Source organism: Tasmannia lanceolata, unplaced genomic scaffold (assembly GCF_043159265.1).
Source record: "Tasmannia lanceolata isolate RefF3 unplaced genomic scaffold, GAP_Taslan_0.1 ptg000015l, whole genome shotgun sequence".
Taxonomy (NCBI): domain Eukaryota; kingdom Viridiplantae; phylum Streptophyta; class Magnoliopsida; order Canellales; family Winteraceae; genus Tasmannia; species Tasmannia lanceolata.
Genome location: NW_027518692.1, coordinates 34,637,718 through 34,650,467, shown reverse-complemented (window position 1 = coordinate 34,650,467; position 12,750 = coordinate 34,637,718). Strand labels below are relative to the sequence as shown.

General features: G+C 35.8%; 1 protein-coding gene across 1 annotated transcript in view; it reads left to right on the top strand.

Moving 5' to 3' along the window:
- Positions 1–12,750, top strand: part of LOC143846811 (hyperosmolality-gated Ca2+ permeable channel 2.3-like) — a 40,098-nt gene that overhangs the window by 10,877 nt on the left and 16,471 nt on the right. The window contains exons 4-6 of the mRNA XM_077355379.1: positions 1,535–1,598; positions 3,283–3,492; positions 6,799–7,097. Of these exons, the coding sequence (XP_077211494.1) occupies positions 1,535–1,598; positions 3,283–3,492; positions 6,799–7,097 (573 nt within the window). The remainder of the gene's footprint in view (positions 1–1,534; positions 1,599–3,282; positions 3,493–6,798; positions 7,098–12,750) is intronic.

Here is a 12,750-nt window from a genome sequence, read left to right as displayed (position 1 = left end):
CAACCCTAGAATTTTCGCAAGAATAAGCAGAAGAAGAATTAGAGAAAACATAAACTAACAAAAAAAAAGAGTAAATGGAGGTCGTTGGTTTAGTTGTAAAGAGGTCCCCTGGGTGCCGGTTTGGTTGTAAAGATGGCTTTTGGGTGCCAGTTTAGTTGCACAGAGAGGAGAGGTCACCGGTTTACTTGCAGAGAGGGTCGTTGGATGCCGACCGCCGGTTTAGTTTAGAGAGAAGGGAGGTCGCCGGTTAAAAACTCCTATTTTTATGCGATAGTTTAGGAAACTCATATTTTTACGTCGTTAGGGATCTATGCCGCTAGATTCCAATAGGGTTGAAAAACACTCGTATTTCTACTTAGGTTAAAACTCAATTTTTTACCTCGATAGGAATTTATGCCGATAGGTATTTATTCTAATGAATAATAACTCAGATTTTTATGCTTATAAGATTAAAAAAGACAAAAGGTTAAGGACAAAACCCTAAAGATGGTCGGGAAGAAGAAACCTACAAAAATTCGAAAAATCGTAATATTCGTGTGAAATAAAGAAAAAAGAGAAGAAAAACAGAAAAGAGGATAAATTCAAAAAAAAAATTGAAATTTTGGCAAGAAGTAGAAGATGAAGAACGCAAATAAAACAAAAAAAAAGGGAAAAATCCTTAAGTCGTAGAACACTGAAAGACTAGGAAAAATACAAAATAGCTCTAAAATTCAGGCAAGAAGTAGAAAAAAATTAAAAGAAGCAAAAAACTCACTACGTTGCCTAGAGGTTGTTGGTTTAGTTACAAAGAGGGTTGCTTGCCACAGGCACCGGTTTAGTTGGAGAGAACGGGGGAATCTTTTGGTTTAGTTGCAGAGAGGACCTGATAAAAGTTTTGTTTAATAAAATAATGTTTGTTAAAGACCTTCATAAGACCTTCATTTTGTGTAATAATATTTGTTAAAACATGAATTTTTATTGACTACAAGGAAAGACAATGAGAAACCACTTCTCTTTATTCAATGGATAGAGTGCACCAAAAATAAAGGTTCTAAATTTGAATTTCGGTTTCAATTTTGGTCATCAGCAAGACGGAAAAATTTCGGTTTCGATACGAAATTTCGGCCCAAATCTTGTAAAATAATTGCCTTTGATACCTGGTGAAAAACAGAGTACACATAAAAAATTAAACATGTAGGAGAAGAGTTGGATCATCCTCTTGATTATGGTTAAAAAATTTGGTTACTTTCACTAACGGTAGTTAAAAAGTTGGATCTTCTCCTGATTATGGTTCAAAATTTTAATTACTTTCAATAACTGTAGTTAAAATATGTAGGATTATTAACGATCCCAGCTATAGAAAACATACCTAGATTGCCCTCAATTAAGTCCCTATGATGTTGTACAGTTTGCATTTTTAAGCTGCTCTTGATGTTTATAATCTTTGTCGGTTTGTTTTACCAACTTTCAATAGTGGCTTGATACGTCTTATTGGAAACTCTAGCTTAATTCATATTGTTGTATTTAAGAATGATAATTTTTTCCTGTTTGACAGGTTGTGGGTTCACTTCTGTGCTGCATATATTATCACTGGAGTTGTCTGCTATCTGCTTTATTATGTAAGGTGGTAAATGTATAACTTTTCCAAACCGTCCATTTTACACCAATTAGATCAGAGAGCTAGTATCATCTTATCGAGAAGTTTTTTTGTGCCACGACTTATCTACGATGGGTAGCACTAAATGAATGGTTGGAACGTCAAAATTAGTGGTCCCCACTACATGATTTATTTCACAGTAATATATTGGACTGTTTGAGTCTTATTTTTTAAGTTTATTAATCTTTTTTTTTGGAACTTCTGTAAGTTGTCCATTTTAATAGATCAAAAGCCTACTAGAATGAAACTTCAGTACTTTCTATTAAAATTACTAATATTTCATATTGTTTTAGTTAGAACTGCAACATAAAATTACATGAGTTTAGCAATTACAACCATGAAAAGATAAACATGGAATCACGGAGTGCCCATGTTGGAAAACATTGTGAAATTTCGCGCTTAGGTTGCACCACCATATCTGCATGAGGTGGAACTGCCTTTGCCTTGAGCCATGTAAGACATGAACAGGGTCTTTGCCTCCTCCCTAGTATTGTGTGAGTAGTAGTTGGCTCCATTGTAGTCATTCACTTGTAGTTGTCACTCTGGCCAATAATTATATATCCCTTCTCTTCTCCCTATGAAGACAACACAATATTTTTATTGGCACATGCCTTGCCTTTTCCTGTCCCGCAAAACACGTCATAAACATCCATCATCTTCTTTTTTTTATAGCTAAAAAACCATCATCATCTTGTTTCAAAGCTGATAAATAAAAATCCATATATCTTAAACATCATCTGTCAACGTCCTGTCAAAGAAAAACACATCCATCATCATGTTTCACAGCATTCATAGTAATTTCATAAACCCAATAAAACTCTCAATTGGGTGAAAGTCAAGGGGGTTGGCCATTCCCGCACTGCTTGAATTTTCTTCAGGTCTACTCGCAGTCTCGAACACCCACTGCCCCAATGTGACCGAAATATAGAAGCTCCGGAAGCTCAAACTCCCACACTTTCTTTGGCAAAGAAATTGTGCTACTGTAATAACTCTAAGATAGCATTCAAATGATTTAGATGAGCCTCCCATGTCTTATCACAGATTAGAATGTGATAAAAAAACATCAAATGACGTGAATAAGAACTCAGTTCCCACAATGTCACCTGGATCAATGGTTTAAATTTTGGTTACGGTTTCAGTGACTTCGCCTGCTTATAATTTGCTTTCTTAGTCATTGATTACTACTTAACAAACTACGACTAATTAGTCAATTATTAGGGCTTTAATTAAAGGAAAAATAAGTTCAACACAGATAGTAAATGACACTTCTACCCTACTCTAGTATCGTAGGCCCATAAAATCTCTCCTTATTGCATCCTTTTGTGGGATATATGGTGGAAAAAAAAGAACTCATATGGAGAACAAAGAAGAATAAAATGAAAAAGAACGGATAGATGAAGAATAAAATGGAAAAGGAAGGAGAAATGGTCGAATGGAAGAATCTCTCTCTCTCCCTCTCTCTCTCCCCCTCTCTCTCTCCCTCTTTTTTTATGGCAAAACTGGATCTACCTGCCCGACTTTGGAGTTGCATTGGGAAATTTTTAGACATTGTTTCTTCTTTATTTATCCATATGGATGTGAGAATAAATGTTATTATTCATGATTAAAAAATTCAAGATATATACTGAATGTCATTCTTTTTGCAGGAATATAAATACATTTCTTCTAAGAGGCTTGCTTATTTCTATTCATCTAAACCTCAGCCACATCATTTTACCATTCTTGTTCGGGGTATCCCTGCATCTACTGGGAAAAGCTTAAGTGACAGCATTGAAAGCTTTTTTACAGAGTATCATTCTTCTACATACTTATCACATTCAATTGTTCGTCAAACAAGAAAATTTCGACGTTTCATTGTAAGAATCACGTCTCAAGTTGTGTTTTTTCTCTTCTACCAAAGTCTGATTGAATTCTTTTGGTATACTTGTTCATATACTTGTATTAATGTGGTTGTGCTACACATTATTCTCATCTAATGGAACCTTCAGTAAAGTGCTCAAGTTGTTTTTAGCATGTACATTATACATTTTTTTTTTAATTTTTTCATATGTAACTTACAAGTTAACTCGCTTCCTAATACCATAACATAAATGATTTCGGGTATAACAATTTCCATCTTGTAAGGTTAGGTGTTAGACAATATAATCTTATAGAAGTCATTGTTTATGCCCTGTCCGTTTGGGGATTTTGACAACCGATTGCCACCCTCCAATCCGATTATTGGAATTGTGTCCCATAATCGGAATCGGCGGTGGCAATCGGTTGCCACAATCCCAAATGAACAGGGCATTAGGATGGAGTACAATTATAATTCTTAAATGATTGTTGCCTTCCAATTCTTTGCATAACTGTATTTCTGAATTGTCCTCAACATTCTTCACAACTTTCAGCTGAAAAGAATGTTGAAGCGTATAAACATGGCTAAATGAATATATTATGTCTAGGTTTCAAAGTGCATAAACATGGCTAAAGGAATAGACATGGATAAAGAATCCTTTTCACTGCAACCACCACCGAAATAATTATGTTGTGTAAATTGCATATGTAAAGCAAACATTTCTGTCTTTAGATATGTGAGGGATGGAGGTAGATAATGTTGGTTAGTATTTGGTTAATATGTGGAGGGAAAAAATGGGCAGAAACATGGACACACAGTGTTTGTCCATTTTCCCCTCCACCTTTGATTGGGTTAGGACGATCCTATTGATCTGATTTTTGGTACACACCCTATCGATGGAAGGGCCTTCCAAATGAATGCTTTGGATCCCCTAAAAAATTTGGGGCCACATATGTTTGTGAGCACCTGCTCAAATAAGCTTATCTGAGCAGTGCTCACAAATCATTTTCTCTATTTTTAATTAGGGGAATAAATATATTTAAAGTATACAAAAATATAAAATTTAAGAACAAAATTAGGACAACAAATAATATTGTGAATATATCGTGATATTTTCACGGAAAAGAATAAAATATGATGATATTTTTTTAATGGTGAATAAAATATGAAGATACCTCGATGATTTTTCAAAATCTCAGGATTATATCATTTTATAAAAAAATCGCAAAATATCCTAATATTTTCGAAAATGTCAGAGATATTTGTGACTATGGCAGACTGAAACCATTCTAGGTAATTCTCCCCATCAAATTTTTACTGTAGTGATTGGAATAATTGTGTTATCTCTGCATCCACCGCTATTCCCTAATCTTGTGGTTTGGTAGGTAAGGTCTGACGATACATCACTCATGGATGACATCTCTCTTGGAACCAAGAAACCTCATAATCTACCAAAAATAGCCTAAAACAAATGGAAATATCTCTTATTTGAATTTCCAACCTAGGATCAATCATCAAAGATCAAACGACATCACTGTACCTTCAAATTTCCTTCGTTGCGCGTGAAGTTAGGTTTGATGGATTCTAAATTATAGTACCTATCAAACCTTACCAAATTCCTTTACGAAAAACCCCTTGTTTAGCTAAACCATCGCGAAAGATGAAAAACTACATTTTTCATTTTTTTTCTGAAAAAATGATTTTCACCCTCAAAATTTCATCCAAAAATAAAAAAATAGTAAAAAATCCTCTCAAATCTGGCCGATTCTAGCTATGCAACTTTTCTCTCATGAAAACTACCTTGTATGGATGCACCATCACAAACATAAAAAAATCCTGTTTTTTTATTTTTATTTTTATGAAAAAGTAGATTTACACCTTTGAATCTCCATACTAAATTTTGGGAAAAACTTGAAAAATCTCCTAAAATCAGGACGATCTGAATACAGCTTCTGGGTAAAATATCAATGACCTTACTATTGTTGACATTCATTGTATGACTGCTCTGGGTCGTTAATTTGTCAGACATGTTCGTATTACTTTGTGTTACGCTCTTATATTAAGTAGAGAATGTATAGATTGAAGGAGGAGGAGATTGAGAAGAGAGGAGATGAGAGACAAAGAAGGAACAAAGAAGAGATTAGGGAGAAAGTTAGAGTTAGATTACCCTCTAATCTTATTTATATAAAATTACCCAAAAATACCCACTATGCCCTTCCAGAGGTTACAATTCCAATTGTTCAACTATAATATGATATCTCAAAAAAAAAGCATATAGAGTTCTACCGCACTTTGAACTGAACATCCCCCAGATAGGTGCATCTTCTACCATAGATCGAAAGAGACAAAAAAGAAGTGAAAGAAGATAAGAGCTAGCTAGGAGAAGGAACTATTTAAGGAAGGGAATCATACTATTTGCAGCCTCCTGTTCACTCCAAACAAGCAAGGTTTGTCGTAGGCTCATCCCTTGCAGCTAACTAATGAAACCCCCTTTCTGGCTTCTGTTTACCATCCTATCACTCTTCAACTAGAGGATTGGTTAGACCAATTGGTTTCCTTGACTGTGATGCGTATTCTACTGAGCTACCTTCAGAAGAGCTACTAGCTACTACAGGAGACAAGGTTAGCTAGGTTATTAGCTATTGTTAGAGGGGCAGATTAGTCTTTTGTCACAATCATATTTAACTCGTAAAATTCTTTCTTATAAAACATCTGATTATCCCCAAAACTCATGACTCAGTGTTTTACTGTCCAACCTTATAAAAATTGTTTTTTTTGCCATGTTGATAACTAATGAGTTTTTACTATTTACATTGTGGACTCTAATTCCCATTTATCCCCGTCAAACTATACTTATCAAAGTAGACAGAGAAAGAGAAAAAAATATAGGGAAATCCCTAATCCACGAATTTGAGGAAGGAGGAGTTCAAGTTAGCCTCAAGACTTGTCTTCTCTCATTTACATAAATAACCATCAAATCAACTTGCAAGAAAGCCCTTATGTATTGTACACAAGCTGATGGGAAAATACAAATCCTATTAACTTATATACTCTTGCACTTATGCATATACAAGTAAATAAAAGGAAGTCTTCTTATACAACTTTATACACCACATAATGGTCTATACAAGTCACGTATTCTTGACAATCTCTTATTTACCTTAGAAATCAATTCTATTCCAAGCATATGAATTCCCCTGATATGTACTGACATATAATGTATACTTCATTGGATGATCCTACAGTATGAAATTCTTGATTTTTGAGGCGTACATTATTAAACTTTGGTTCCCTTATATCTGGTTATGTATTGTAAATGAAATAGGAGATTCCATCTGCCTTTGTTTGTTTCAAATCTCGGTATGGTGCGGCAATTGCTTTCCACATCCAACAATCAATCAACCCCACACAGTGGGTCACTGAGCAAGCTCCTGAACCTCATGATGTTTACTGGCCTTTTTTTTCTGCAAAATTCATTCAAAGATGGATTTCCAAGGTGGTGGTATTTGTAGCAACTGTGGTCCTCATAGTTGTCTTCCTCGTTCCAGTTGTATTTGTGCAAGGGCTTACCAGTCTGGATATGCTAGAGCAAATGTTTCCTTTCTTGGAAGGAATACTCACCATGTAAGTGACTATTGTTTGATGAATGTTCTCAATACTGTAGATCGGCACTCATATTTTTCTTGTAGCCTTCCATTGCTTTTTTTCTTTCTTCTTTTTGGTCTCTCTTTTCTTAAAATTTTGAAGCTAGCAATACTTTTATGGCTGTTATGGTATAATGATCTTCTATGGGTAGCTTGCCAGATTAAGAGCTGGTAGTTCCACCCTTCCACTAACACAGTTTGTTAAAAGTATCATGTTCTCCCTGTGCTTTGGGGAAAATTGGGCTCTCATTTCCATTGATGTTTAGATTTTGTTTAAGTAGGAGAGGAGTTGATTAACAGTCATAATTTTATGTTGAAAAATGCCTGAGAATTTGTACTTGATGTGCTGGAAATTTTATGTTGGAAATGTTCGATTTCCTTCCGCTCCCCGGTTTCAAAGCTTCGGCTTAACTGCCTTCTCAATCAAAACCTGGGCTTTCTGTAGTCAGTTCCCATCCACCTTGCCTGCATCGAAAGCTTTCCAAATTCAAAATGTTGCTTCACATCAGACCGCATTTTCCGAGGAATCAGACATGTATGTTTGTTGATACAGATACATTTCGGCCCTGACCTAACATGGAATTAATACAATTGTGCATATGAACCACTTGTTCTTTAGAAAGTAACACACGGGATGGTCGTGTTGTTGATTTCATGAGTGAAGTCTTGATGCGAATAGATACATTGTGGAAGGAAGAAGTTCCTCAGTACCCACTCTTTGCTTTCTTTCCCACCTCTTTTTGTTCTTTATCTGTTCTGCTTGTATTCTTGGGTGGACTATCTCGGTCTCCCCTTTATTGAATGAAATTGTTACCATTCAAAATAAAAATAAACATAATGGTTGACTTGCAGTTCTCTACTGTCAAAATTATGGCCCCTGCCCAACGCAAGAATTCTTAATTTTATGTATGTTTGGAAACTATTATTTCTAAGATCTGTTTCAGATATCCTTTGTCTTATTCCTGTCAATTCTAAACCACAATCTTATGTAGGATACCATTTGTTCCATCAATCTAACATTTTCTCTTTTTGTTTAGCTTTATGCCTTAGCCATGGCTGAACAGAATTTCCCCCATGCAGTATTTTTGCGAAATTCAAATAGGTCTTCTTCTATCTTGCATTTCATTTGTTGATTTTGCACTTTCAACCAGTTTACTAACAAGTTTTTCTTCTTCTTATTCTTCTTACATTTAAATCATGTGAAATGATATCGGCACAACCATGTTTTAGTATTCGTACAAACTCACGTTGTTTTTTCTTTTTTAATTTGCTTGTGAGCGCTTTTTGGGAACTGTAATAACCTTTGACAGCTCGTTAGATTAAAAAAATGCGTTAGTGCAATTATCAAAACATGATTGTGCTGATATCATTTCCGTAATCATGGGTGAACTTTCAAATTTTGTTTAGTTTGGTATAAATGACTTATTTAAATCCATTATTATCTCCTGTAGGTGTTTCTTACTAGAGCTGTTGATTCTGATTTCTAATTTTGTTTGGTTTAGTATATATTAGTTATTTAAAGTCATTATTATGTCCCATAGTTGTTTCATCCTAGGGCTATTAATTCTTATTTCTATGATGCAAAGAGAGGAGAATATGACAAAACAAAATACAAGTTTCTGTTGTATATTGTATAATAAAGATAAAATGAAGTGACTCTGATTTTCAAATATCAATTCTTACACTATAAATATTTGTTAAGTTAGTATGATTTTCCATTTAAGTGCACATACATAGAACTGGTGCTGACACTACTACATTGACTTGCCTAACTCGAAGAAAACTGTCACTTGTATCTACCAAAAGTATGAAGCAGCATGGTTTTTTTTTTATATATACATTTTTTATGGTTTCACATGAAGAACCTTCATCCATGTACATTGAAAATAGAAAGAGAAGTTGAAAAATAAAGATGAAGGGAAAAAAGAGAGAAAAGAAGAGAGAGGAGAGGGAATTCATGTGGGTTATTGATGAAGTACAACCCCACATCGAGGTTGAAGAGATAATGGATCAGCAAGTGCAAGAGACTGTTTGAAACCCAAGGTTATAGCCACAACATGATGCAAAGAACGGTACAAAAATTCCTGCATGTGATTCAAACTGATGCAACGCCTCCTGTGCCACATGCCAACATGAAGATTATCATTCCGAAAACCAAGTCTTCAAGAAATATTAGGAGACCCAAATATCATACAGATAATGTCTCCTAACTATTTTTTTTACTTTAGTTAGCTACGTAATAGTATGAAGGGATTTAGGATATCTTTTAAGAGGACTTCTTTCCTTGGGAGTCTTGGGTAAAGAATACTCTTGTTATTTATTTATTTCTATATTTAGTGGTCAAGAGTCTTGGTTGGGTGAGATTTTATACAGTAGCCAAGAATGTGATGTGAGGAAAGGGAGGATTATTGAGATTTCATGCAAGTTAACTTCTCTCTTCTTGTGTTGAGGTTTTTGAAAAACTTTAGATGGAAGTGGTTTGAATGCGGGTTGTATTTCGGATTTGCGTTTGTCTTCTTACACTACACTAATTTGGTATCAGAGCTCTCGTCTATCCTTGGCGTTTGTCGTGAAGAGGCGACTACTATGGTTAACAATTGTGGGTGTGGTCGTGGTGTTCGTATGGAGGCTTCTCATCAAGATCACCAAGCTAATGAAGTTGAAGAATTAAGGAGGCAAGTCCAACAGCTTATAGAACATTTAAAACATTTCAAAACTCTAGGTTGCGATGACAATAGTCTCGTCTCGGAGGATGTTAACTCTTTTTATCATTGTGCCCAGCGGTGTAAGCCATGTGAAAGGGGATTTCAAGATCGGATGGGTCCTAATAAGCCCTATCGTGATATTGATATGAGGGTGGATATACCGGAGTTTGAAGGGAAGATTCAACCCGGTAAGTTTATCAATTGGCTCAACGTGGTTGAACGAGTGTTTGATTACAAGGAGGTTCCATATCATTGCTAGGTAAAGATCGTGGCTATCAAGTTGAAAAAACATGCCTTGGCCAATGTTTTAAATTTCGGCCGAAAACGAAACATTTCGGCCAAAATTTCTGATTTGAGGCCGACATGAAAATTTACCTGAAATCGGTTTTTTACAAGATTTCGGCGAAATTTTGCTAAACTTTCCCTTTTTACAAAATTTCCTCCGACATGGCCGAAATGTCCACCGAAATTATCAAAATTTCCACCAAAATTTTACACATTTCGGTCAAAATTTTTTTAAAAACTGAAAATTTTGTCAAGGTTTTACATGATTTTGGCCGAAATTTCCACCGAAACAGACATTTAAAACCTTGGCCTCATCTTGGTGGGAACAATTAAAGATCTGTAGAGAAAGATTGGGACAAAGGCTTAGTTGAGTTGAGAGAAAGATTGGGAAAAGAGAAGGTTAGTTCTTAAGAGAAGATGAAGGAGTTGAAGAAAAAGTTCTAGCCAGAAAACTACCTTCAAGACAACTATATGAAGCTATATAATCTTTGGCAAGGAAGTTGGATCGTAGATGACTACACGGAGGAGTTCGATTTGCTTACGATGTGAGCTAACTGTTGCACGCTACTTGCAAGGCTTACATAAGGAGATTCAGAATGTGATGATGCTACAATCCTGTTGGAGTTATAGAAGGAGATTCACTAATAGAAGCAGTGCTCAAGGCGTCCTACATGCCCGAGTTTGAGAATATGCGTATAAAACCCAGTGTCAGGCGGCCGCGAATCTTGGTCGTGTCCACGGCAAAGACGATCGGAGAGAGCATGACAAATAGGATGATGTCGAAAAGATATTGGTCAAAGATCTAATCCCTCCAACAAGCTGAGGACTGGTGGTGCACCTAAGGGCTTGGGGTTCGGACATATAACGACAGAGTGCTGGAACCAAAGGTATGTAAACTTCGTCTATGAATTTGACGAGTTGGCCAAATCAAAAGTTCTAGATGAAAAACCACACTTTGACGACTATAATGATGATGAGGATGAGAAGACTACTTGGAGTGACCATGGAAAATCATTAATTCGATGTGCTATGAATACGGCCAAAGTTAAAGAAAAATAATCAATTGATTACGGCATAATATCTTCCATACAAGATGTACGTCAAATGGAAAAATTTGTAATCTCATCACTGATAGTGGGAGTTGCGAGAATGTGGCGGCACAACATATGCTCGACAAACTCAACCTCAAGACCGAGAGGAAGCCTACGGCTTACAAGCTTACATGGTTTAAGAAAGGAATGAGGTACTTGTTAATCAATGTTGTTTAGTTTCCTTTTCTATTGGTAAACAATATGAACATGCTCAATGATGTGATATTGTGGCGATGGATACTTGCCACTTGTTGTTGGGTCAATCATGGTAATACGATCGGAAAACTATCCTTGACAACTACAAAATACTTACACGGTTGTTAAGGATGGCGTGAAAGTGATTTTGGGTCCAAGATGGAAAGTATTCCTAAGCCTAGAAAAGGGGTGGAAAGTAACTTTCTATCCATGGCCAAATTTTTTGAGGGATCGAAAGAAAACTAGGACCATTTTTGCTCTTGGGTAAAGAGGTTAATGAGGAGAATTGGATTCCACCATTACTTTAACCCATGGTGAGGGAATTTTCAATGTTGTTCTGCATGAACTACCGGCTGGATCATCGCCGGTGAGGGACATTCAACGTCATATAGACCCTTTCCCGAGCCTGAGTTTGCCGAGTAAGACACCCTATTAAAGGAATTCTAGTTAGTATGAAGAACTCCATAAGCAAGTTGTTGAGCTTATTGATATGGGGCTGATTCAAGAGAAGAAAAAAAAATACAAAGAATTTGTCGGTATGCATAGGAAGCATGTGGAGATTAAAGATGGAGACCTTGTTTGGATCGACATACAGAAGGAGAGGTTGCAAAATCGAGCTGATGGACTGTTTCTTATACTCACGTGTCTTGTGGGCAATGCATATATAATTGATCTACCTGGCGACATGGAGTTTCTGCAACTTTTAATGTGGTTGATTTGGAGGCCTATTGTGGAGATGAAAGTGATGATCATTTGGCCTCGAGGACGAGTTCTTTTCAACCAGGGGATTCTGATGCATATGCATCCTATGCCAACATGAAGACTATCATTCCGAAAATCAAGTCTTCAAGAAATATTAGGCGACTCAAATATTGTAGAGATAATGTTTCCTGACAGTTTTCCTTTACTTTAGCTAGCTATGTATTAGTGTTAAGGGATTTAGTATATCTTTTAAGAGGATTTCTTTCCTTAGGAGTCTTAGGTAAAGAATACTCTTATTTTTATTTTTTTCTATATTTAGTGGTTAGGAGTCTTGGATGAGTGGGATTTTATATTGTATAAAGCCAAGAATGTGATGTGAGGAAGGGAGGATTATTGAGATTTTATTCAAGTTAACTTCTTTCTCTCTTCATGTGCAAAAGAACAAAAAAGTAAGAAGGGAAATTCAGGAAGCCAGATTTTAAGCTAAAGACTAGCTAAAACAACATCTCAATCCTACATGACATACAAGAGGAGAACAAGCTGCATTCCTATGATTATTTTTCACCGTCTTGAGTGCTCTTTTCTAGGATTATTCTTCTTTTCTTTTTTTACTTTCCTTGCTACTTAACATAGTATCATAGCTAATATCCGTAAG